At 41.0% G+C, this 27,332-nt stretch overlaps 1 protein-coding gene across 2 annotated transcripts; it reads left to right on the top strand.

The window, feature by feature from the left end:
* The first annotated feature begins 12,141 nt into the window (after nt 1–12,141).
* On the top strand, nt 12,142–27,332 carry FBXO43 (F-box protein 43). Of its 2 annotated transcripts, none has more exons than XM_075213855.1 (5): nt 12,142–12,339; nt 22,934–24,426; nt 25,653–25,755; nt 25,996–26,184; nt 27,048–27,332. In XM_075213855.1, exons 1-5 carry the CDS (start codon nt 12,289–12,291, stop codon nt 27,246–27,248), a joined length of 2,037 nt encoding a protein of 678 aa, XP_075069956.1. In that variant the 5' UTR covers nt 12,142–12,288; the 3' UTR covers nt 27,249–27,332. The 2 variants fall into 2 exon arrangements, with proteins under 2 accessions (XP_075069956.1, XP_075069955.1); XM_075213854.1 differs by having other exon boundaries at nt 12,144–12,339; nt 27,000–27,332.

Consider the following 27,332-nt stretch of genomic DNA (forward strand, 5'->3'; position numbering starts at 1 on the left):
AGTGTCATGTACAATGTTTAGCTGTGTTTCTAACAGACCTAAAAAAAGCTTCTTTTTTTTTTTTTATTGTCATCAGATTACATTGTACTAATTACATTAAACAGCGCTGTACATTGATTATATATTCATGTACAAGTCCCTGCCCCATTGGAGCTTACAGTCTAAATTGCCTTTCCACACACAGTAGGATCCATTTTTGTTGGAAGTTAATTAACCTTCTACTAAGTTTTGGTCTATGGGAGAAAAGTAGAGAGAACACAGAACGAAAATTGTTCCATGGACATTGCTGTAGAACATGAGGTGTTGCCCACAGCAACCAATCACATGTTTCCTTTCATTTTTTTTATCCTGTACTGTAAAATTGCAGATTCTGATTGGGTAGCACTTCCTTTTCTACACTGTTACCTATGGAACCGTTTTCATAAATGCCCCCTATTATATGTTCTAGAAATGTGTGCATTCTAGCAATTAATCTGTATACATTTCTTCCTCATACCAATATCCCCTGTTTAATCCAGGTCTCACTCCATGAAAATCTGTAGGAGGAGACAGTCCTATTTCTACACATTTATGAAGAAATGTGAAACCTGCTACTTTAGTACTGGGAAAGGAAGAAAAACATGTATTTTTAAACCAGTGTTTAAACTTTTTGAGGAGTGAGGGGTAAGGTCACCAATGACAGGGTACATTTTATATTCTACTTACTGGACCGTATTCTAGACATCTTTAAATGGCCAATTGTATGCTAGCATTGTACTATACATCAGTGGTTCCCAAACTGTGCACCTCAAAGAGCCCTATATCTATTAAGTGGATACCTTTTGGATCTCATTAGTACCATTTATTACTGAGGAAATGAAATATTTTTTGTCATACTGATTTAAAATTCCTGCTCAGCCTTTAAATCAACTATTAGATCATTCATAATAGCTAAAGCTGCTTTCAGTGCAAATGGACAAAGCAAGCAAATTTACTGTCACAAAAAAATTAGAAGGAAGATCTTATAAAGGGAACTTGGGGAAAGTACCATTTGTGTTTTCAAAAAGATCTCACATTTATTTCATATAAAGGGGAATAAACCTGACTTGAAAATTATAGTCTTGATTAGGCGCCCTGAGGATCCCAGCTATATGTCTCTAATGAGATTCCATCTGAGTTTGTCGATTTTACTTCACTCTATATGGGGATTGTAAAGTTGCAGATTTGATTTCCACTAAATGTCTGTCATCTTATACCACTATCTCCTGAATCAAGGGACAAGGCGCCTATAAGTGAGGCAGGGATTTTGGGCATAAGTAAAGACTTCTCTATCTACAGCAGGTACCTGAGACTGCTGGTCTCCATAGACTCTTTAATGCTTCGCTAGAGGATAAATAATCTCCTTGTTAAGCTTCTAGAAACCCATATAACACACATTCAGAAAAATTGGATAAAACTAAACAATCCATATCCTTAATTACCAGAGATTTGCGTATTCCCCAACTAAGATATTCACCAAATTTGTCCCTCTCCTAGTTATCACAGATGAACTGGGGTTCATTCAAGTGTGAGAGACACATGGTGATATAAGACATTCCTTGGGTCTTATTCAGTGGGCTAAATTAAATACGATCTCATCCATGCTCTTATCTTTATATCATGTAAGAAGTTTGATTGAGTAGATTGGCACTTTTTATTTAATGTACTATTGTTATTATTACTAGTTTGTTTTTTATATAGCTCCATCATAAGGTCATTATTGTCAGTAGCTAGTTAACCTACCATTATGTTTATAGACTGGGAGAAAACCATAAATACTCAGGGATAACATACAAACTGCATCTGGATAAGGCCCTGCTTGACATGAACCCTGGCCCCAGCACTGTAAGACAGCAATGCTAACCACTGTGCTGCCCGTACTAGAAGCCTTTGGCTTTCCTACCGAGTTTAAAGAGGATATTAAATGATTATATTCCCACCCTATTTGAACTCTAAATATAAACATGTTGCCGAGTCTTGCATCATCTATATTTTCCAGTATATTTTTCAAATGTCAGAAAGATACTTTAGAGTATTTGGGGATAAATTTGAAAAACTGTTGGGGTGACTTACACAAGGTTTCTTCTATTTTAAAGCCATCAGGCGTGTATCCTCTGTAAGTATTTGACCAGGGAGCTTCCATGCCTGTTTTGGGACCTACAACATGCTCAACACAGTTGCCACTGATCTTAAGCATTTTGTCAATCTCACATTCTCCTTTTCCATCACTCACGAACAAGATCCCAAGATAAATTTTCATGAGGAGCAATCCACTGGCCTCGAACTTGAAGGTGTTGATTTTCATTCCAGCCACTTCATACTTGGTAGAAAATCATTCAAGTATGCTGGAGATCACAGTCTGACGAGCACAACATTGGGACGCATGTAGACTTGGGCATTATTTATTTGTGTAAAATACACATTTCCGTACTGTGCACATGTAATTACTGTACACCAAAAATGTGTATGCATTTTCATTTGCAGATGTTGTAGCCTCTTATGACTGTGGAGACGGAACTGTGGGAGGGAAGGAGCGGCAGGCAAAAATGGAGTTTACTAAGGGCATGCTTACATAATTATGACTGAGGTAAACCTGGACACATACCAATAAGACACATACCAATAAACACCTATCAGTAGGTGTATCTTTTGTGTGTCCTGGAGGGCTGGTGCAACAAGACTGAATGATGATGATAGTCAGCAGCACTATCTAGCCGCTTCTGATTGGCTGTGTCACATGCTGGACCTTCTGGAGGCCTCTACATTGGCAAACTGCTCCAGGGCACCGCTGGCCCTGTATCCCGATGTGACCGCCATTGTTACCTCTGGGCGGTCACACACACATACCTGAAATTTAAGGACTCACCTATAAGGTGCCTAATCTTCTAGTGTATTTAGCCCTACTACTTGGATCATTTTTGGCTCCAGAATATTTTCCTGTGTTCCAGCTCCAGAGATATCTAAATAACTAACTGTAGTCTGCTTCCACTGTCATCCTTGGCTTTTACTGCTATTCCTAATCCAGCATATTCCTACACATATTGGGCACTCCTTTTCCAGTTTCTAGTACCTTATAGTTACCTGCTGGTCCCATCTTGTACCTGATTGTGGGGCCACAGCCTGTATGGCACTAGCAGAGAAGACCATACGTCCTTGTGAGTGTCGCTGGTGAATGCCAACGTTGTAGGTACTGCAAACCAGACTGACTGTGCCAGCTGAACTACTAATCATGTGTGTTCCTGACAGACTGATTGCAAATCAACCTCCCTCACTGACAGTACTGCAGTCATTGTTGCGGTTTCTACATTATATGAAGCTGCAGCCATCTATTCACATTACTTGATTGATATCAAGTAAAGAAAAGGAAAGAAGATTCCTATTTGATCTTTAAAGAAGAAGACAAAAGACGTTTGTATTTAGTTCCTGTGGTTAATTTGACTTGTGCATTAATAACACTGCTCTCTGTGTATATGACACTTCATTGTATTATTATATTGTGCACAAATAGGGTAAAATGACTTTCACATTTCCTACTAACACTGCCAAGTCACATCGCTACACTTGTATGACTAGCTGCAAGGCAAATACTTTATGACTATTTAATAACTCATCTCATTAATTAAACACCCACAAAGGCAGTGTACAGTTTACCCAGTAATACCATGCCATCTCTGTTCTAAATAAATAAATAAATATATATATATATATATATATATATATATATATATATATATATATATATGCTACAATCAAATATATGCAACTACATATCCACCTTTATTAGAGACACCATTAACAGAGTTATTCAACCTGTCATTAGCTACAGGAGTAATACCAGGGGACTGTAAGAGAGTCAATGTAGTCCCACTGCACAAAAGTGGAAGCAAGGAAGAGGTGAGCAACTACAGACCAGTGAGCCTTACATCAGTTGTGGGGAAATTGATGGAAACACTCTTAAAAGAAATATCTCAATACCAGTAACTTACAGGATCCCAAACAGCATGGATTTACTGGGGGGAGATTATGTCAAACAAATATTATTGACTTTTTTTGACTGGGTTACTAAAGTAATCGATAAAGGGGGGGGGGTGTAGATATAGTTTATCTAGATTTTAGTAAGGCTTTTGACACTGTCCTACATCGAGGCTGTTAAACAAACTCAAAAGCTTGGGATTGGATTCTAAGGGGCGTATTCAATTGTTTCTCCGGCCACCGGAAAAACGAGCGCTCTAGGGGGGGTATTCAATTGTTTCTTTTAACGCGCTGAAACAAAAAAAAACGAGCGCTCTAAAAATATTACCGTTAATACGGTAATTACGCGCTAAATTTCATCTCGCAGCTCCCTGAGCAGCGAGCTGAAATTCAGCTCGCTGGCAGCGAGTAAGTACCGTATTAACTGTTTACGCGCGCAAAATTACCGTATAATATGAATTTTTTTTAGAGCGCTCGGTTTTTTTTGTTTTAGCGCGTTAAAAGAAACAATTGAATACCCTCCTAAAACTATTACCGTTTATACGGTAATTACTCGCTGAATTTCATCTCGCAGCTCAGGGCTGCGAGATGAAATTCAGCGAGTAAACTACCGTATTAACGGTTTTTGCACGCAATATTACCGTATAAACGGTAATAGTTTTAGAGCGCTCGTTTTTCCGGCGGCCGGAGGAACAATTGAATACGCCCCTAGGATGGTTGAGTGGACCAGTGCTTTTTAATATCTTAATTGGTGACATTGAAAATAGTATTGAAGGGAAAGTATGCCTTTTTGAAAATAACACAAAGATATGCAACAGGGTAGACACACCAGGAGGGTAAAACAAATGATTGATGATCTAGGTAGACTAGAGGAATGGTCTAAAGTGTGGCAACTACAGTTTAATGCCAAAAAATGCAAAATCATACACTTGGGTCTCAAAACCCCAAAGGATTCAATAAGATTATGGGTGGAGGTGCAATGGTTAATTATTTCTCGATTTGTACACTACTATGGTTCCCTCCCTATCATAGAGCCACCTGCTCTAAATGATCACTTTATCATTACACTTATGGGATTCTAGCACCATTCCAATGGGTGTAAGTTCCACAGACTCGAAAATGTCCCCATTGTGGGATAACCCTGTACGCACTAATGTACATTAAGAGCTTGTACATCTCAGTGTGGAACATATATGATCTCATTGGATTGACAAAATATCAAATTATCTACCAATTCATTGAGTAGTTTCCTAATTGAAACACACATAAGATTGGAGGATCATTACAAAAGAACCAATTTTATTTACAATCTATACCAGCAGTATACACTGAATCTTTTATCCATTAAAGATAATTAGATTTGTCTAATAAAATATATATTGTGGGCCCACATATAAATACCAAAAACATCATCATTGGATAAAAAGGCTGCTAATTAATCATTGTATACATTGGAACTATTGCTCAATTGGAGTTTTCCTACTATGCACCAGCATGTTTTACATCTCATTACTTGATATGTTTTTTTCTAATCTATTGGCTGGAATTGTTTTTAGACATTTATTTTTAGGTAATGTATTTTAGTATGTGATCTTACTTGGTTGAGTTCATATTTTCTAATTGATGATATGATATTGTGGTTTTACATGCAAAACACATTAAACAGATTATTTGATTACATGGTGACCAGGAGCTGATTACTTAATTTACTGTGAGTTTTTGTGATTCATTACTGTGTAGCGCTGCAAGAAGTTGTTGTTTTTATGTGAATTTATTTAACTGGCGTTTACAAAAAGAAAGAAAAAAACAACAAAAGAAACATGCATTGCGCTCACCTATAAAATTAATCAGTCAAGGTTACTGTAATGGAAAAATAAGTGGAAAGATCAGGAGCAGAGCATTTTTTCCCCAAATTAAATAGGCCACGTTAGGTCTGAAATAAATTATACTTACAGCTGGTTGTCAATAACAAACAGAGTAAGAGATCATGGTAATTTTGGTCCAAAAAATGTGCCTGACATGTACAAAACAATCCAGAGTAACAGTATCAGAAAATGGAAAAATTAAAATAATCTATATTTGAGTTAATTAAAACTTCAAGCTGAAACTTTTATAGAGTAATGCCACAGCATGTCATTTTCAGATCCTCCAACATGATTACTTTCGCTAAGTACAAAATGGTGTGCTCCCAAACTTCAAACTTAATGCACTAATTATTGTAGGTACCTGTGCAGTATTAAGTAACTGATGTGCAATGTCTTTTTTATGTAAATCAATATATTCAGGACAGGTAACTACAATAGTGAATTAAGTGGGAAGTCCAGGAGCAGAGCATTTCGTACTAGATGCAAGCTGTCTGGTTGGAGAGTCTGTACTCAAACTAAACTAAACAGACTGAGGGTTTTAATCCCACTCAAGCCCCAGCAGTTGGTATTTGCATGCAATAGACTATTGTTAGAAAGTGACTGTGCAGATAACACTTTTACAAATACAAACCCATGTTTTGTGTCATGTTGGAATATTTGTTTGTTTGCTTTTACCGCTGCATTAAAATAACAGAATAAAGAAACTATGTTATCATTCCTTAGAATAGCATTTGTTAGTTTCTGGTTAAACTAGAAAGCAACCCAACCTGCTAATAATCAGAGCTCATTCACCTGTTACCAACAAATCACTGCAGAGCCAGTAGCATCCACAAGGTGCTGCAAATCTAGCCAATATATCTTGCTTCACCTAAATAAAGTAACCATATGTGCCTCATGTGATGTGAAATCAGTGGCAGTTAGTCTGGTTGGCTTGTTACAGTCTCATTTCCCTTTGATTGTTGGCTTTTCCATTTTGCTCTCCAGAGAATTCTACAAGTGAATAGAAGCCTATGGATATACAGGTCTGGTGTCTTACCAAACTACAGTGTTAAGGCTCTTTTATTTGTTTGCTGCAATTGATTGGTGTTTAGAGTGTTTGCTACTAGTGAATGTGTAAGTTATGCACAATGAAATCATGATGCAACATTTTGGTCAAAGTGGTTATTCAAGAATCCTTTTTACACTATAAGCATACGCTTTCAGCTGCCTGAAATGTCTTTATATACTGCCAACAATATATATAAAAAAAACAAAAAACTTTCAGGGACACTTAGGTGATGAGCAGGTATATCTAAATATGTCTTGCTGGGTACTGTATTGGTGGACCTCCATGCATATACCCTCCATCATAACATGCTTACTGAACCTGGTTATGATGCAGTTTTTGTATTTTAAATATTCCGCTTTTCAATGTATAAAGTAAACGGAATTCTAACAACTGGTAGGCATTCCATTCAATAAAAAGAATAGGAGAACTGTCACAGTATAATTGGCAATTATTTTTATCTGAGACAACTTAAATAGGGACTGTTTGCAACATTGAAATATACTATACTTATAGACTGCATTGTTTAAATCCATAATAGCTTCACATTCTCCAGTAAACGTCCAGTGACCAGAGCCTGTAGCCATTATTGCTAGCTTGGCTGCTAGTATTTACATATGAGCCTATTAAGAATAGAACTAAACTGAACTTCAGTTTCATTAATTGCATATGTAAAAACTTTAGGCTTTTGATTTTATTTTTTTTATTTGGTTAAAAAAACAAAATCAAGATAAAATTAAATAACATCTGAATATATTTGAAGACTAATAATTTGCATACCTTGCAATGCTGGGAGTAATAAATTAAAACCAGACCTGCCTAACCATGCTGGACTTCTTGGAAAGTATAGATTATGTTTTTGTTACTGTCCAATACACAGTTGTACAGTTATTAAGGACTAATGTGTTTTTCTAAATGAGCATTAATCTATGTAAAACCATGGAGATGCCAACAGGTTAGTTGCACAATTATATACCCCCAACTCATTCCTCCACTTGCATAATTGAGACCCAAGTCCACCTATATGTATTTTATTACCAACTACCCCTCTTGGGTCTGATATTCAGATCTATTATAGATAAACTTTCAACAGCTTTCCACACGAGTTATCCTGCATTCATATTTCTTAGTAGCACTCCTCTCTGATAGTACATAATGTTTAGTTCTTTGTAGTGTCTTTAGTTGTGTATAAAAAGCTGGTTTATGATCATTTGGACAGAAGTTCTATGTCTGTACTTTTGTGAACACCGAAACCTGCAGGGTTTGCACTCCCTGCAATGATAAATGATAGTAGCAGTATTTAGTGCAGACTGGGGACCATGGCTGTAAGGGCCCCCAAATTTTCCCAAACATTTTCCTGCTCTCATTTGACAGTTAATGGTCACCTTGGACTACAGAATTTTCTATATACTGAAATGTATTTGGGGGGATGTTTTTTTGCAAAAAAGTTAAAGTCTGAGTCTTGCTGTGTACGTTTATGCACTGTTCAGCTAGGTTTTTTTTTGTGTTCAAATAAAACTTTAAACTCTATGGTGGCCTGAAGCTGATAAATGAGAACTGAATGGGTGGTCAGGCATGAGAAGTGTGTAAGTATGTGGTGTGACCCAGGGTTTGAGCATCACCCAGAGTTCATTCTAGTTTATTGATACTCTCCATCCCTCTTACAAGTAACTCCCAACATGATTGTTTCTGAAATGTTTGTTGAGGTGTGTTTGCATATCTATTAGCACAAATGTCTGACATTATATAATAGAACTGAAGTGTGGTTCTTTACCGCTTGAAATGTTAGAAGGCGTACAATTGCTATGTTGCAGCTAATACCTCCCAGCCTTGTAAATAAAAATAAAAAATGTGACCCCCTAATGCCGTACTTTTCGATCATCTTAGTCTATGCCCCAATATGGGGTCGATTCAGAAAGAAATAATTAGAATCTGACCTTCTCCCACTGCAAACCAAATGGACAGCTAGGACAGTGTCGGAACTAACACTATTGTGAGTAGTGCTGTGTTTGTTTACAGGGCCCGGAGGTGAGGAGTCCTAGCAATGTAGTGTTTCTCCCTAGGTTGAGTGTGTGCTAGACCACAGTAAATAGACCGACTTGTTTTAAAAGTTCAAGCAGTCCCTTCACATGCATACACAATCACAGATAAAGGTTGATTTTGCAAAACCATTATTCAGTATGTGTATGTCAAGTTTTGTAGGGTTGGCCTGGTGCCCAAAAGAGGCACATACATGTAAGGGTTCTATATATAGGTGTGTATTGCCGTATGCTGTCTTCTCTTGAACTCTGGTTAAAAAAAAAAAAAGGTTGATGATCCATGCAGTAAATGCATTATCAAAACTCAGTGTAACTTGTATGAAAAAAAAATAAAAATGATACTTCCATCAGTTTCTATTCCCAGTCTGAGCACCAACACACGGTGCGATTGGGCAATTTCCTTCTACAATAGGACAAGAAGATCCTACTAAATAGATTATTGTCCTTTAAGAAGCTTTCCTGTACCCTGCTATTCCAAGATAACACCACAGTTACTAACTGTAAGTGTGTCTGGAGAAACTCCTTCTCAGACATTGCCTTATTCAGTGCCTCTGTGTCAAGCCTATGATACCTTATGGAGGTATGAATCTTCATGTGGCTGCTTTGCGTATTTCCTCGGAGTAAACCATCCGCCTGTCTGTCAAAGAGGCCACAATGGCCTGAGTGGAATGTGTTTTATCAGACATTGGAGGTTTCTTCCTGAGAGACTAGAGTGTAAGGCAATGGTGTCCTTTAACCATCTGGTCAGTGATGGTTTTTGAAGCTGGCCTTTTTATTGTGCTCTAAAAAGCAAGTACAAATTGTCTGCCATCCTCAAATGATTTGTCCTTTGTAGATAGCTTTTTAGGCATCTTCCTTCATTCAATGACTTTAGTCTGTTATATTCTTCCAGATTCCTAGATGGGGGTAAAAAGTAAGTAGGATAATGTTCTGATTAATTTTGCCTAGACTTTGGGAAGATCCTCAAGATTACTTTGTTTCTGTATGTTTTGCTGGTAATGCTTGAAGTTCTTATACTATTTATCTGACAAACTGCTAAAAAGAAAACTATTATATGAATGGCTCTTCAAATTGAATTCTTCCAATGGTTTTGAAGTGGTTGGTGCAGAGCATATTTAATAAGATTCAGATCCTATTGGGCAACAGGTGCTTTTGAAATTCTGGATGGTTTTTGAGTCTTATTAACTGGTCTTCTATAAATAGTTTATGGCAAAAGGCACTGATTGCACATACTGTATATGTTGCCAATCTCTTTATTTTATTGAGCTGATAAAATGGAAAACCTACACCACATAATACAATGGTGCATGGTATTACAGCTTTATATTGGCTTACATTGTCATTTATTTATAAAACGCTGCTATATTATTCAGTGCTGTACAGAAAATATTTTGTCATTGGCAGTGCCTGCCTCAGTAGAGCTCAGTCTAAATTACACACATACACAATCGGTATGTTTTTGGAGTGTGGTAGGAAACCCACGCAAACACTGGGAGACCATACAAACTCCACACAGATCGATGTTGCATAACGTGACCTGTTGGTAGATCTTGAGGACTGGTTTGGACACCTCTGCTTTAGAATAATCTGTGCATGGACTACAAGCTTGGCTCTCTGTAGGAGGTGGCTATGTGCTATGTTACAAATGTCTTCTTAATCTGTTTATATGTTTTAGGGTACTGAGAATCTGCTACCCCTGTGATAGCTGGTTATAGTAGTTTGTAGGCATTGGTTTGTATGCAGATGTGCCCTTTGCCAGAGATTCTGATGGATGGCCATTTGGTGTCAAGACCATTCGCAACTTCTGTTCCAATTTACTCTGTAAAAAACAAAAAACAAAAAAAACCCAGCCCCCATTACGAAATGATTTAAATAGCACGAATATACCACGGAAAGTGCGGGAGCAATGGGGGGGGGGTTGGTGGTCTATCTCCTCCTCCTTGGTATAATCCCAATTAGCCCTACTCAAACCCGTTCAAGATGCTTAATAGATCTCATGCTGGTATTCTTCATTGTAATTTTGCCCAGCCATGCTAACTGTTGTAATTCTTTTCATGTTTTTTTTACTGTTTTTTTACATTTGTCAATATTTATTTATGGTACTACTCATTCAGCAATCCCCCTCCCCTTGTCTGTTTTTCTGTACCCCAAATAACTAGCAAAGCTTTGATCAATAAAAATATTGATGAGTAAAAAAAATAAATAAATAATGGGGATTTTTATCACTGCAAACAAACATTTAGTAGAAGCCTACCCCATGGGGCAGCACATGTCCAATAGGGTGACCGATGCTTTTTTATCTATTTTTTTTGTAAGAAAAAAGGTGCCGGAACTCACATCACGTAGTCAATCACTGTACACATACGTCAGTTGTGTAATGAAACCTAACGTTTGCCGCCCGCAGTAAGCACTCGGCGTGCGACCACACTACCAATCACAAGCTGAACAGCGCCACAAGCCAAGCGGCGCCACCACAACCAGCGCGGATGATGTACGCATGCATCGGGCTCTACACACAAGCAGCCCGCATGCACCGTTTTAATGATTTTGCCGCCAACCTGCTACGCTCGACAGGGCGATTCAAGTCCACGTGGACCAAACCTCAAATGTTCCAAAGTTACTTTTTAAAACTTGGAAAATCTGTCAAAAAGGTGCCGGAACCCAGTTCCATGACAAAAAAAAAAAGCACTGAGGGTGACCATACCTGCTGCTCTTGGTCCCTGCCTATCTCTTGTGCTGGATAACACCTATCCCTACTGAATACCTGGAATTAATGAAATTTTTTTAGTCAGTAGCAGTTATCCAAAGCAGCATCCCTTCATCTAACCAAGGTGACATTTCTCCATTTAGAACATACATGACACAGGTCCCCCCTCCCCCACAACCACATTCCTTCTGTTCGGGATTTTGGTTTTGGCTTTAAAAGTGACGAAGACAGTCCGTGTCCCAATGCAATACAAGGGCGCCCTTCCAGGCGCGGCCACGACCCGCGCGCGTTCCCGCGACAAACGCGCTCTCCTGGGTGCGGGACGCGCCCCCCCCAGGCAGGTGACGGTTGGAAAAGGCGGGCGATTTAAATCCCAGTGAGGGAACAGCTGGCGTGGGGTACGCAGGTACCGGCAGTTCCCATAGCAAGTGGCTCTAGCCTGGGATTGGCGTTGCCATAGGGTAACTGGCATGACACTGTAATTACAATAATAAACCAGCGACATGTCCTAGTGAGTTATTCTGCAAGATGATGTGTGACTAGGTTGTCCGAGCATCTCCTGACACTGCTGCACTACACTTTACCTGCATTTATCTGCTTTTATTTTGTTTATGTATATAGCCGTTTATTTTCTTTATTTCTATGGACTCAAGCTATGAGCCTGGTTGCTGGAGCTTCCTCCACGGACTGAAGGTGACACATGGGCTTCACTTGTAATGCCTGCATAGTACCTGGCACCTGTCTGCTTGGTGCTAGTATAGTGTGTGCAGTAACTGGCACCTGTCTGCTTGGTGCTAGTATAGTATTATAGTGTGTGCAGTAACTGGCACCTGACTGCTTGGTGCTAGTATAGTATTATAGTGTGTACAGTAACTGGCACCTGTCTGCTTGGTGCTAGTATAGTATTATAGTGTGTGCAGTAACTGGCACCTGTCTGCTTGGTGCTAGTATAGTATTATAGTGTGTGCAGTAACTGGCACCTGTCTGCTTGGTGCTAGTATAGTATTATAGTGTGTGCAGTAACTGACACCTGTCTGCTTGGTGCTAGTATAGTATTATAGTGTGTGCAGTAACTGGCACCTGTCTGCTTGGTGCTAGTATAGTATTATAGTGTGTGCAGTAACTGGCACCTGTCTGCTTGGTGCTAGTATAGTATTATAGTGTGTACAGTAACTGGCACCTGTCTGCTTGGTGCTAGTATAGTGTTATAGTGTGTGCAGTAACTGGCACCTGACTGCTTGGTGCTAGTATAGTGTTATAGTGTGTGCAGTAACTGGCACCTGACTGCTTGGTGCTAGTATAGTGTTATAGTGTGTGCAGTAACTGGCACCTGTCTGCTTTGTTCTTGTATTACATTGTGTGATTGTTATTACATTTGAAAGTATTCATTTTTAAAATGGTGCACTGGTTTTCTTTTCTATGCAATAATGAACATGTGAAATCTCCATATATAGAGTTGGGGATGTAACACTATGACATTGGTGTAAAGGGGTGTGGGGTGTAAGTAAAAATGGGTGAGTGCAGGAATGAGATTGATTTTGGGGTACGTTGAAGTGCCCTCCACACACCCACCCTTTGCTGGATGTTGGTATGGCCAGCTGTAGAAATTTAGACTTTGTTCCTAATTTTCCAGGGATAGTGCCAAGTTTTAAGTCTTTGTCCCTGGACAATCATTGCGTTCAGTAGTGACCCACTGACCAACAAAACTGTTTTGGTTTTTTTTTTGTTTTTTTTCTATCTGCCTCTTAGATGCAGTTCTTATTGTGATTTTAAGCACTTTATGGTGTCTATTAAGCTGTAACCATGCTGAAATGTGTTCCCCCCCCCCCCTCTCATAGTCTAGCCATTTGTTTGTTTTTTAAGTTTTAACTAAGTAACTTTTTTTAGTTAACAAAAGTCTAATGCAGGAGATATAATTGAATATCATCCTTTTTCATTGCGATAAGGGATGATCATTAATGGAGGACATATGCGTACACATGTCAGTCAGTTACGCACACATTGCTGTCTTTGCCCCTGATGCTCTTCCTAGTACCCCTGCCCCTATCGCCCACACATTTGCTAGTTCATGCTCCTCCTTTCTATGCTTCCTCTTCCTACTCCCTTAGTCTTTTGCCTTGTCTACTTGCTCCTATCCAATATCCATCCTCACCCTCTGCCTTCATCTTCATCCCAGATCCAGCCCATTCCCATGCACCAGCAATTCTACCCATGTCCTCAATATCTCCCTACTTCCCTCTCTCCCTTTCTCCTGTGCTCTCTGGAATTCCAGATCCATCCACAACAAACTGCCCTTTATCCTATGACCTCTGCAACTCCAACTCTCTTAACCTTGTTGCCATCATAGAAACATGGCTTTCCTCCAGTAATACTACTTTTCCTGCTGCTTTCTCCTATGGTGGCCTCTCTTTCACCCACTCCGTCAGACCTGTTGACCACCCAGGTGGCGGGGTGGGCATCCTTCTATCCATCAATTGTACCTTTCGTGTCATCTCCACTGAGTTCTCCCTTTCTTTTCTCCTCCTTTTGAAGCCCACTCTATCCGTCTCTTCAACCCCATTCATCTTGTTTCGGTCATCTACTGCCCCCCCTGTTCCCACTTCCCAATTTCTTGATGATTTTGCTGCCTGGCTTCCCCCACTACCTCTCCACAGACCTTCCCTACATCATCCTAGGTGACCTTAACATCCCCATCGACAACCCCACAGACACAGCATCTATCAAACTTCTTGCCCCCTCTTCTTCTTTTAGTCTCTCTCTCACAATGAACCTCTTCCCCACCCACTATCTTGGCCACTCCCTTGACCTCGTCTTCTCCCATCAATGTGCTCTTTACGATTTCTCAAACTCTCCCTTCCCACTGTCGTCTCTCCTTCGCTCTTTCCCCATCTCCTTTACCCCTCTTCACACCCAAATTTACCCTTGTTGGATACAATCTTGATCCGGCTATTTTTGCCTCTTTGTTTGAAACTCTCCTCTCTATCCACCCTGGCCTGCCCCAACCACGTGGCCTCCCGCTACAACCACACCCTCACCACCAATCTTGACTCTCCTGTCCCTGTCTTTTCTGTCCACCTAAATCGCTCTAAATCCCAACCTTGGCACTCAAAATTTACCCATTTTCTTCAAAATTGCACGCGTACCCCTAAACGCTGCTGGAAGAATTCTTGTTTCTTAGCAGACTTAATTTCATGTTCATCCTCTCATTCTACAGTTCCGCCCATTCCCTTGCTAAACAATCCGTCAAGTTTTTCATATCTTCAGTCCTCCAGTACCTGCTGTCTTTTTGCCACTTTCAATTCACTCCTTTGCCCTCCCCCCCCCCCCTTCCATCCTCCCTTACTGCCTCAATTTTGGATATGAAAAGGGAGGCAATAGGATATGAAATCTCCTCTTCCCCTCATCAGTTTTCTACCACTCCACCCCCCCCTCTCCCTCCAGCCACCACCTCTTTGTAGTACTTCTTCTGCCCCACTACGAGTGAAGAGAAGTCCATTCTCTTATATTCTCCTCTCCACCCTCAACCTGTCCCCTGGATCCCTCATTGCGTGCTTTCACCTGGCTCATCTCTTCAATCTGTCCCTCACCACTGGAATCTTCCCTGCATCCTTTAAACATGCTCTTGTCTTGCCCATTCTTAAAAAAGCAATCTTGACCCCATCCCACTTCTCTTTCCCCTTTTGCCTCCAAAATACTTGATCCGCTTGTCTACAAAAGTCTCAGGAGCTACCTCTCTGATAAATCCTGCCTTGATACTTTCCAATCTCTCTTCTGCCCTCTCCACTCTGAAACTGCTTTGCCCAAGTCACCAATGATCTTTTCTCGGTCATATCCAGGGGCCACTTCTCCCTGCTTATCCTCCTAGACTACACTGTTGATCACTCTCTCCTACTCCATACCATTGACGTTTTTGGCACCCAGTCCTTTCGTGGTTCGTCTCCTATCTTGCCAAATGCTCCATCTGTTTCTACCTCCTGGTTCCTTCTCACAGGAGTCTTGTCCTTGGATCTCTGTTCTTCTCTCTGTACACCGCCTCCTGTGGTGGAATCGTCAATTCATTTAACCTCCATTACTCCCGACTTCTCTTGGGTGTCCAGTTGCCTCTCTGCCATCTCCTCCTGGATGCCTGTGGCTGGATCACATAGAAATAACTTATTGTAGATAGATATTTGAATTAGGGGTGCAGTGGAAATGTAGTGATTGTTATGGGTTTTTTATTTTATATTGTGGTATTAGACATGTATTGATTTCTGATGCAGTAGCCATTTCTTGGTGGAAATTTGTTTTGTAACTTTGAGAGGAAATCTTCATTAAGTTGATTAGACCTCTGCATGTGAAGTGACCAACACTTGTTTAGCCTGAATACAAAGCAGGGGGCTGTGGGCTTTCATCCTGTGTTAGAACCTGTCTGAACAGTGTAGAAAGCATGTGATTTGGTAAATCATAGATTAGTGTAAATTACATTTAAAATCTAAGTTTACAGAACATATTGCATCCTGAGGGTTGGGTAGCTTTCACCGACTACCACAACCTCGACAACAAAAGGCATTACTTAGTAACAGCAAAACTGTGCTTACTGACAGACATGTAATGGCGACTGCTTGAAAAACACACTTCAAAGGATTGTGACAAATCAATATCCCTTCCGGACAAAATTAAGTCAGTTTGCAGGGCGACACTAAGATTGCTGCTGCTACTAATTTTAAGGAGGTGCACCCTGTAGAATGTAAAATGCTTTGTAAAAAACAAATTCTACAGCGTGCACCTCCTTAAATCAGCATCTTAATAGCAGCAACCCTGATGCTAATATTTGAATGTAATGTTTTAGGCTCTCTGGTGTCTGGTCGGACAAGAGGGGTGGTTTACCCCATGCAAACATATGCGTCAAACTGTATAAAAAGAGCACTGTCTGACCAAGTTTTGTATCATTCAATTTATTGTACTAGTAATCTTTCCAGAAGTTACAAACTAGCATCTAATTGTCCTTATTAGGACTACTTGAGCTAATAAAACATCACTGCTTCAAAACCCTGCTTTGACGAATAACTTACCTGCTGAAAATTCCTGTAACCTACAGATTGGTCTAATCTAATCCTTTATCCGTTCTGAGGTTGGGACCCAACATCCGGTACCAATGCTCTGCCTGCTACCTCCACAGCTCGGGCCAGGGAGGACTATCCACAGCAACCTTGATCTAAAGGAAAAGTTGAGGTGTACCAGCCCAGGTGCCCAAAAAGGGGGTTTACTAGCAGCAAGCGTTACCCAGAAGGAATTTGTTCTATGTGCCCACAAAGGAGCCTAGTGGTGGCAGCAGCAAATCCCTCCTGCATTTAGAGGGGCGCAATTTGGGATAAAGAAAGGGGCAGTGACAAGGCAAGCCCAGCAACACAGACAGGGTGGATAGGAGATCCATCCTGTTACAGATTTCTGATGGCAAGTGGTGGGATAACACCAGGTGGCTTTTTGTGCACTATTCAGAAGAGGAATTACTGCAGCTAGGAGAATGCACAGGATGACTGATTACGCCAACATGTCCAGGACGGACCTTGAGAATCTGTGCAGTGCCAATGGCACTGATATCGGGCATTCGCCAAACAGGGAAGATATAAGAGGGATGCTGAGATTGGCACCTACAACATGGTACCCCAGTGGAGGAAACTTATGGCGGTAATGGCCAAGGCGGAGGCCCAGTTTATAATCGGGAACAAGGTGAAACAGAACCCTAGAGAGCAGTGTGATATGCTCAACAGACTGTATCCATGGAACTAGTCCCTCTGTCTTTATTTTTTTAAGGCGCTACAAGATTTCTGCAGTGCCGTACAGTAGACCATACAAGGAGAAACAGTACAGAACGATAAACGAGTAATACCAAGACTCTAAATGCTCCAAACACAGCTAGTGCAGAAGAATAGGTCTAGAGATAGGAGGGTAGAGGGTCCTGCTCAAAAGAGCTTACATTCTAAAGGGAGGGCAAACAGACAACAGGCACAATGGGTCAGTGGAGGAGATCCAAGTACAAGTGGAGCTAGTAAGGCGACGGGAAGAGAGAGGTGATGAGATCAAGCATGGAGATGGTTAGGTGGAAGGCTTTGAGGAACAGATGAGTTTTAAGTGCCTGTTCGAAGGTGGACAGATTAGGGAACAGTCTGATAGAAGGTGGAAAGTTGTTCAAGTGGACGGAGGGGGGCGCAGCTTAGGAAAAAATATTGAATTCTGGAGTGGGAGGAGGTGAGGTGACAGTCATTGACAGATCACAGGGAATAGGATGGAGAGGAGGTTGGAGATGTATGGCGCAGTGGAGTAGGATAGTGCCTTGTAGGTGAGGTTGAGGAGTTTGAAGAGAATTCTGTAGGGGATAGGGAGCCATTGTAAGACCATGCAGAAGAAGCGGTGTGAAAGGAAAATTATTCTTCATTGCGTTTAGTATAGTATCCTATGAAGGTCAGATGGGCTAAGGATCCAGCTGACGGCCATACCCAGAGTGGAATGGGTCAAGCATTTTGTGCCCACATAGCAAGGATGTGGTGTGCCCTCAGAGGACTGTGGTGACTAAGGAGGGCCCTTTTTACGATTTCATATCATGAACGTTACACTATTACACCAGAGACCTATCAGCAGAAGTTCTAGGACCTTGCAAAGAACCTTCATGCCGGTCCCTGAGCTTTATCAGAAATCACAAGAGACCAGGCTGCAGAAGTACTACAGCTGCGGGATAATCTTTCACCTAAGGATGGATTGTCCCCTAGAGCCAGCACCACACTTGTACCCCTGGTCGGAGTCCTGGGTCCCAGCTGACTTAACAGGCGAAGGTGAGCCAGTAGAGACTGTTTCCAGCCCAGTGGAGTGTGGCGTGATTGGAAGTGACTTGAGATAAGTGTCACTTGTTTTTCTCTAAAGACTCAGGGGCCTCAATAACTGTAGTGAGTCCAAATCGTATTCATCCTGCTGCAGTGTTACACTGCCAAAGTTACTGTGGCAGATGGACTGGAGATGGAAGTGCCTGTAGCAAGAGTGTATCTAGACTCGGGAGATGGCCAGGAGTTGTGAGATGTTGCCATTGTTTATGGCCTCCCAACTGATGTGATCTTGGGCAACCATGTAGGGGGAGGTATTGTGACCGCATTTCTCTACTCCATTACCTGGAGCCAAACTAAGAGACTATATTCCTCAAGATCTATGCCTCTACAAACCAATCCAGAGGAACAGAGACCACAGCTGCTAGACAACAACCATCGCTAGCAACCACATCTTCAGCCAGCCCAGAGGAAGATACTCAAGCTGCTAGATCTTCATTCCTATCTGATCTTGTGGGGGTGCCCGGTAATGCTCCTGCCCCTAGTATGCTAGCTCCAGCGGTGAGTATAGCTAACCACAGTGACCTCCCTTTTACTGACCCAAGTAACATCAACACCCCCCCCCCCCCTTTCCTGTAGTGTCTCGACTTAGACCATAGTGAGGACTGCATGAAAGGGTTCAGGGTAGCTCAACTCTCTGATCCCTTGCTGGAAGGCATGAGGCGCCAAGCTGGCAGCAGCCTTTCAGGGGTGGAGGTGGGGAGTGTGACCTGGCATGATGGGTTGCTGTACTGTCTAGCTAGCAAGGTAGGTGGGGATAGACCAGTCAGGGAACAAATTCAACTGGTTGTCCTACAGAGCTTTCGCGCAACTCTGATGACTGTTTCCCATGAAATTCCTATGGCTGGACACCAGGGAAGAGACCAAACACTGAAGCCTGTGCTCCCCTCAGGTCCTCCAATAGTTGGGTAAACCTTTTCAGCAAGTGGCTGTGGACATAGTAGGTCCTCTGCCTGTGCCCAGTAGACTGGGGAAGAGGTACAGCTTCACACTGGTGGACTGCACTACCCGGTATCCAGAGGCTGTGGCTTTGTCCGCCATCACTGCGAAAAAGGTAACTGACACACTGCTAGGAGTCCTTAGTACAGTAGGGTTCCATAGTGAGATCTTAACTGGTCCATTGTCTCTGGACAAAGTGTGGAGTGTGGCAATTTCGTACTGCCCCCTACCACCCCCAGACTAACGAACTGTGAGGGCAATGCAATGGCACTCTGAAGCACATGGTACAGGCAGTTGTAACTTCGGAGGGTGGGGGGGACTGGGAATGCTACTTGCCACACCTTCTGTTTGCTTATTGGGTGGTGCCATGGGAGACTACCGGTTATTCCACCTTTTGAACTACTATATGGCCGCAAAGTCTGTGGACATCTTGACCAGTTCCAGGAGTCTTGAGAAAGGGCACTACCCACCCAGGATGTCTCTGGTGGAGTATGTGTTAAAGATCGGTTAGAGAATCTCAAGGGACTCGCGCCAGCTAACCTAGCGAAAGCGCAGTCCAAGCAGAAGACTTGGTATGATAAGGACGTGTGCACCAGGGTGTTTGAGGTAGGGCAGAAGGTCCTTGTTCTGATGCCCACTCATCAGAAAAAAGCTCCAGGCTGCCTGCGCTGGACCGTACAGTCTCATATTGCCTAAGTGACATCACCCATATGGTGTCATTTGATAGCGACAGTAGGCGGCAGCGGACCAACCATGTGAATATGTTGAATGCATACCATGTGCATGTGAAGCCGGTAGTTGGGGTTTGCTGCTTACCGCCTGAGGAACCAGGAAGTGATCCACTTTTTGTCTTCCTCGTGGGTGCCAGAGGTTAAGGTGGTTTAGAGGAAGTGGATTGTGATGAGCAGTTAAGTGCCAGCAAGAGGGAGCTGCTTCACGCGATGTTGGGGCCCTTTTGCGGCTCAATTTAGTAGGAAGCCCAGCTGGACTTCCTTGGTGATGCACCATGTGGACACTGGTGAGCATGGGCCAATTGGGCAATCCGTTTATTGAGTCTCACAAGAGGTAAAGGAGTGTATATACAAGGAGGTGCACAAGATGCTTGAGCTAGGTGTAATCCAGCAATCACGCAGTCCCTGGTCGTCCTCCATTGTATTTGTTCCCAAGAAAGACAACATGTTTTTTACATGCACTACTGCTGATTGAACGAGGTGACCGTGTCTGATGCCTATCCTCTGCCCCACATTGACGCTCTGGTAGACATATTAGCAGGAGCAAAGTATATTTTGACATTTAACTTGAGCAAGTGGTATTGGCAAATATCACTGACCCCAGAGGCTCAAGAATGGTCTGCGTTCATCACCCCATTTGGCCTGTTTGAGTTTGTCAATGCCATTTGGGAAGACCATCTGAAACATGTAGGGCAGGTTTTGGAGAAGATTCAGTGGGCAGGTCTGAACAGACAAATGTCTGAGGGACAGTGGAGGGGTGGTAGGATTAAGCCAAAACTAGTTAAGGTGGAGGCAATCCGATACTGGCCGCGACCCAAAGACAAGTACTGTAGCGAAGCCCTTGACAGAGTTCCCTAAGAAGAAAATCCCCAAAGTAGTTGTGTGGACACCCACTTGTGAGCTGGCATGTCAGTCATCAAAGGAAGCCCTAGTTTCGTGTTCCAGTACTGATGGTGCACAATTATGACAGGACTTTATTGTGCAAACTGATGCATCACAGTATGGACTTGGGGCAGTATTAGCCAGGTGGGGCCCGGTGGGGAGGAGCACTCTGTGGTCTATTTAAGCAGGAAATTTTTGAATCAGGAGGTGGGGTATGCCACAATCGAAAAGGAATGTTTGGGCAGTGAAGAAATGTCGGCCTTTTTTGTATGGATGATATTTTACTGTGGTGACTGATATCAACCCTTTAAAGTGGCTACAACACACCTCAGGGGAGAATGGCAGACTTTTGCGGTGGAGCCTTGCACTTCAAATTTTATGATTTTTATATTGTTCAGAGGCAAGGAAAGGACCACAGCATTGCTAACGGACTGTCTCGGCAGAAAGAGCCACGTCTCCTCCAGTAACCCAAATAGACTATGGGACCAGGAGCCAAACCGTGGGGATGTAGTCTGCATGTACAAGGGGGGAGGAGTGTGGTTGTATCTCATAGAAATAACTTATTGTAGATATTTATTTTAATTTAAGGTTTTGTGTGGGGGTTTTTTTGTTTTGTTTTTTTGTGTGATAAATAGTGTGTTGCATTGTGGTATTTAGAAATGTGTTAATTTCTGAGGTATTGATTCCTGATACAGTAGCCATGTCTTGGAGAAAATCTTTTTTTGTAACTTTGAGATGAAATCTTAAGTTGATTAGAGCTTTTCATGTAAAGTGACCAATACTTGTTTAGCCTGAATACACAGCAGGGGGCTGTTGCCCTTCTTTCCTGTGTGGCCTTTTGTCTGTGTGTTAGAACATTTGTCAACAATGTAAACAGCACTTGATTTGGGAAATCGCAGATTAGTGTAAGTTTTAAGTATAAATTACATCTAAAATCTACGTTTAGAGAGAACATATTGCATCCTTTTGAATGTAATGTTTCAGACTCTTTGGTGCCTGGTTGGACAAGGGGGCTGGCTTACAACCTGTAAACATAGGAGTCAGAAACTGTGTATAAAAAGAACTGTTTGACCCTGTTTTGTATAATTCAATTTGTAATTTCTGGAAAGATCGCTAGTACCACAAACTGGTGTGCAACTGTTGGGAGGTTATATTGCCACTTTATAGGCCACTGCGAAGACTTCACGTAAGTACTGTATGTATATTTCTGGAGACCCCATCTCCAAAAAGACATTTAATTAAATATATAAAAAAAAAAAATATCTGAAGTCTACTAAAATAGTTCATGGGCTGCATGTAAAGGTTACTGGATAGAAAAGACAAAGGTGATATGGAAATATTCAAATATATTAAGTATTAATACAGTTCATGTAGGCTTTTTGTAGTGTGTGGGGTTTTTTTTTTTTTCTTTTGCTGGAGCTAGAAGTGCCACCTGGTTGATTAAAATTGGACTGGTTGTCAAGGTGAACTGGACAGAAGCTCATGGAGACAAAATAAGTGTTGCCCCCCCCCCCCTTCCCCCCACAGTTGCAACCATAGCTGGGGTGCACATGCAATTTTGTCACAGAAATGAATTAAATGGAATGAAAAGTATTCTGGTGACGCATGCTAATTTTTAATTTATCTTAACAAAACAAAGAAAAAATTAGACTGAAAAGAAGTGGTAGAATTGATGTGACAGACAATCTAATGTTTAAAAATAACTAGCATAAAGGTATGTTTTTGTATGAATTTTATTTACTCACAATTTAAAAAAAAAAGACCAAAAAAAAATGTCACATGTATGTGTTCTACAAGTAAAATTATGCTTAGGATATTTTCCTTTTTGTGGTCCAATTTTGAACTAAAAATTCTAAACTTGTGGTTATTCACGTTTTGCAGGCATATAGAAGAAAGAAATCGGAGATGGCGTACAAAAGATCCAATTTAGACAGACCTACTGCAGACCAAACTCTCTACATAGCGGGTGCAGAAAATCCTTTTGGCTACAAAGAGTGTCTAATGCAATTATCTCAGGACAGTGGATACAATGAATCTCTTAAGGCCTTCAGTCCAGGATATGGAGAAAGCCGCAGTGATTCTTCAGAGTGCAAAACTCCAACGCAAGAATCTGAAAACTCTGAGAATGTAGATCCTACCCTGATATGCTCTCCTATAAGATACAAAATAGTTTGGGAGTCTGAAATTGGATTAAAAAACACTAAGCAGATGGTTTCTGAAATTTATGAAACTCCACGTGTTATTAAAAAAGAAGCTTCACTGCGACGTAGGTTACTACTTTCCAAAGCTACATCTGGTGGGAGTTTAGACTTTGATGCTTCAGAATGTTCAAGAGAAACCTATGGAAGGAAGAAAACTCTTCAACGCGTTCCAAGTTTTGAGGCCAATTTTTCCAATGGTTTTGTAGACTCCCCAAAAGACACCTCTTACAAACCACTAGCAACAAGCACTTTAAAAACAGAAACAGATTCTGGCACGTCATGTAGTAAATGGAGACTGTCTTTTGCTCAACAGAGAAGTTCCACCATAGATGAGTCTAAATGTGAAACTGTTTCTTTCCCAGAAGTTGAAAACCTCTCTCCAGTTCAGTACTCTACCGATTCAACTGATGATAGCATTCTCAGTGTTAGTGAGGAATACATTTCAGAGGTGCCTGCCACTCCAACCTGTAACATAACTTCCTGTGGCAAAGAAGAGTTTCAAACTCCTGTCAGTGACCTTGCTGCAAGTTTTCGCTTTAATCTATGCACACCCACTGGTCCTCCAGTAAGTGACTTTGACAATTCAATAACTGAGGACAGTGCTTTTCACTCACTCGGCTTAGATAAATCGCAAGACTCTTTAACTGATCATGAAGGCTCTTTCCAAGAGCTTATTCAAAAGCAGAAGGAGACCCCAAAATCATCTCATAAAAATCGACCGCGAAAACTAGAACGGTGTAGAAGACTATCCACTTTGCGGGAACGAGGCTCCCAGTCAGAGGTTGAGGAAGAATGTTCTGAAAAGCAACTCTTGAGTTTGACATACAAATCGAAAGTGGCAAGAAATTCTGTAGATGAGGAAAATGAATTCAGCTTTGAAGAATGTGAAACCAATTCTCTTTTAAAGATTGAAGATTTGACTGGTACACCTGCCCTTCGTGTAGTTCGTGAGATACTGATGAGAAGCACCCGGAAAAGGGCACAGCAGGCCACGGTGCAGGAGCTCCTGGGCAGTTTGGATTCTTCAGAATTATCAGAAGATGGACTTACAAGACTTATTGGAAGGAAAATGGGCTTAGAAAAAATAGATATTTTATCTGAGTTGAAATACAGAAATTTGAAGCATATACTAGCTCTTATTTTTAAAGTATTAAATGTGGAAAGCATTTGCAGGTGAGAACAAAGTAAAGTACATACAAAGACAAGGTCATGTTTTACTCCTGTGTCTATACAATTGATTCTTTAGAGCATGTACCCTAAATTCAGCAATATTCACTGCTAAAAAACCAATTGCTTGACAGCATCTAAATATTGCGCAACCTTTGTTTGGTCCGAGGGCCACGTTGAAAGATGGTACTCATTTGAAGGGCCTCCATAAACTAAATTTGCTTAAACATGTAAAGTTTATTACAAGAACAGAGGAATCTATTTGCAGTCATGGTTAAGTAGTCTGCATGGATTACCGAAGTGTTTTGTGGTGCATTCCTAGAGGGAGAGTGGCCGTTGTAAGAAAAGGGTGTGGTCACATAATAAGCCATGCCCCTTCCCTGTAACAAATTTGGCCTCCGTGCCTCTGCAGTAACATCCCCCCTTCCCCCTGCTGTAATACTGTCTCCCCCAGCCCTTCAACCCTGCAATAATTTACTGTTATACATTTCTGGAGCTTTTTTTTTTTTTTTTTTTTTTTTTTCTAAAGCCACCCAAATCTGGGTCTTAATTTCCACCGGGCCTACGTAAGCTACATGGTCTGGGGAAGATTTTTTTGACTAAATTACAGCAAGAGTTTTTTTTTTTCCTTAGTTTTTTTTCAAAGTTACCGCAGATGATATCGATAAATAATATCAATTTAAAAACAAACCAAAAAAAAAACCACTCGTCCTAATTCTGTCGCAGATTGATGAATATGGCTCCTTCTGTTTTGTCCACTGAAATTGGGGAAAATGTTCTTGCTGTTAATTACTATTTTTGGGTTATGAATCTTGGTTGTATATTAAAAGACATTTAAAAGAGTTTTAACTTGTAGCACATATGTAATACAGTATGTATATGTAGCTGTATTATGACTATTCCTCAAAATGTAAACCTAGTTAGGTATAACTCCACTCACAACTGAACATGCTGCCTTTATTAAATAAAAAAGGGTTTGATGGGAGACAGAGCACCCACCTTCCTGCTGACCTGGGATTCTTTTTTCCTTATAGCGTGTTGACCACTGACACAATCAGTGGGAGCATGTAAGTATTGGGGGGTGTTTCACTGCATTATAACCTCACCCAGGTAAGTAATTGAGGGTCTGGTTTAACTTTGATTTTTCCACCCGAAACTGAATCTTGTCAATAGAAGTTTTGATTTTATTGTGGCCTTTAACATTGAAACAAGTGTGGTATTTTTCTTTTTAGTATTTGGAAAGTAAGCAAGGAGTGGCGTGAAATGGTTCTTCAAGATAAGAATGCATATCAGAGAAGAAAACGGTTCTTGAAAAAACAGAGGGTTGAAGCTGAGGTAATGTGTTGTACTGTTTGCTTTATTGTCAGGTAGATTAAACATTCAATAAGATCTCTTGATGATGGGATAAAGTTATTTATGAGTAGTTAGGTCTCTGTACTGAGCAAGTGACACATCTGATATGTCTTCTGAAGAAGTAATTTGAATCATTCCCATCTATACCCTGTTCTTGTTTTGTTTCTCCTACTGAATTAAACAATACAGGTATTCTAATCTCCAATAACTTGTCATTTACAGGAAGGGCACACGTTCCCTTCAGAAGATGCAACAACCAGATTGCATCTCTTAAACAGGTCTGCTTTGAAATCTGTTCAAGCTCAAGCTAAATTTGTGTTTCATACACCAACTTCTTCCTGTGGTTCTTTGACACCAAAAGACTCTACGACCATTCCCTATTCTGCAAGCAAACGACAAGAATATGTTAAGGTTAGTCTGTTACTATTAAAACTAGTCTTCATCTATGCATAGTAATGAGAGGCTAAAATGGGGTCCGACCCATGGAGTTGTTTGTGGCATTTGTTTGTTTTAATGCCTCCAAATCTTTAAAGGAGAACTCCACCCAAAACTAAATTCCGTAAGATAAACCTTACTGCAAGAAAATGTGTGAACCAAAACTGTTGTCTAGAAGAGTCCTAAACAGATGACTTCTTACTGTATATGGTACAAGTGGACCGTATATATTTTGATATTTAAAAAAAAAAAATGTTCACTTTAAACTAAACTACCCCTTCTGAACCCTGTTGCCAAATATACCATTACTTTTTAACCCTAGACTCAAATGCATAGTAGCTTCCTGCAGGTGGCAAAATAGTGGGACAACATCGGGTTTTTAATACATCTAATAAATTTGGGAAATGTTCACATAACATGAAATGCTGTTTTTTTTTGGTTTTTTTTGGAATCTCTCCCTGTCTTTGGGTTCTTTCGTCCCTCCCGCTGTGCTAAAGGTGTGACTGTCTCTGTGATGTAATGTACATGCATGATGAGGTCACTGACTGCCCCCTTCACCTGACAGAGGAAGAAGGCAATAACTACCAGTCTGAATGATTGGTGAGGAATTCCTTTCTCCCTGGAACCCAGTGCTCTGCTCAGGACAAGGATAGATAGATTATACATACACATACTGTATATATAATTTGAAATCATTTCAGTTTTTAACATCAATTTGCCATAATTGTTTTATCTGATTTTTAAGTACGACTTTACTATGTTCATGGAGTTAAATATTGTTTGCTCTGCAGATTGCCAAAACTTTATTCACAGATGAAGCTTTAAAACCCTGTCCACAGTGCCAGTACCCTGCAAAATACCAGTCCCTAAAGAAACGTGGCAAGTGCAGTAGGAAAGACTGTGGCTTTGATTTCTGTATTTTGTGCTTGTGCACTTTTCATGGCTCTAAGGAATGTAGCGGTGGATCAGGAAAGCGGGTGCATAAAAAAGATGTACTCCCTGGAAGTGCCCAGAGCAAGCGCAATTTGAAAAGGCTTTGAAATTGATCCATTTGGTCCAGTCTCATCAGTTTGTTTATGTTTTTAATCCAGCTTTTATTTTTGTATCTTACATTTCTTGTTCTT

The sequence above is a fragment of the Mixophyes fleayi genome, chromosome 5 (genome assembly GCF_038048845.1).
Source record: "Mixophyes fleayi isolate aMixFle1 chromosome 5, aMixFle1.hap1, whole genome shotgun sequence".
Taxonomy (NCBI): Eukaryota; Metazoa; Chordata; class Amphibia; order Anura; family Limnodynastidae; genus Mixophyes; species Mixophyes fleayi.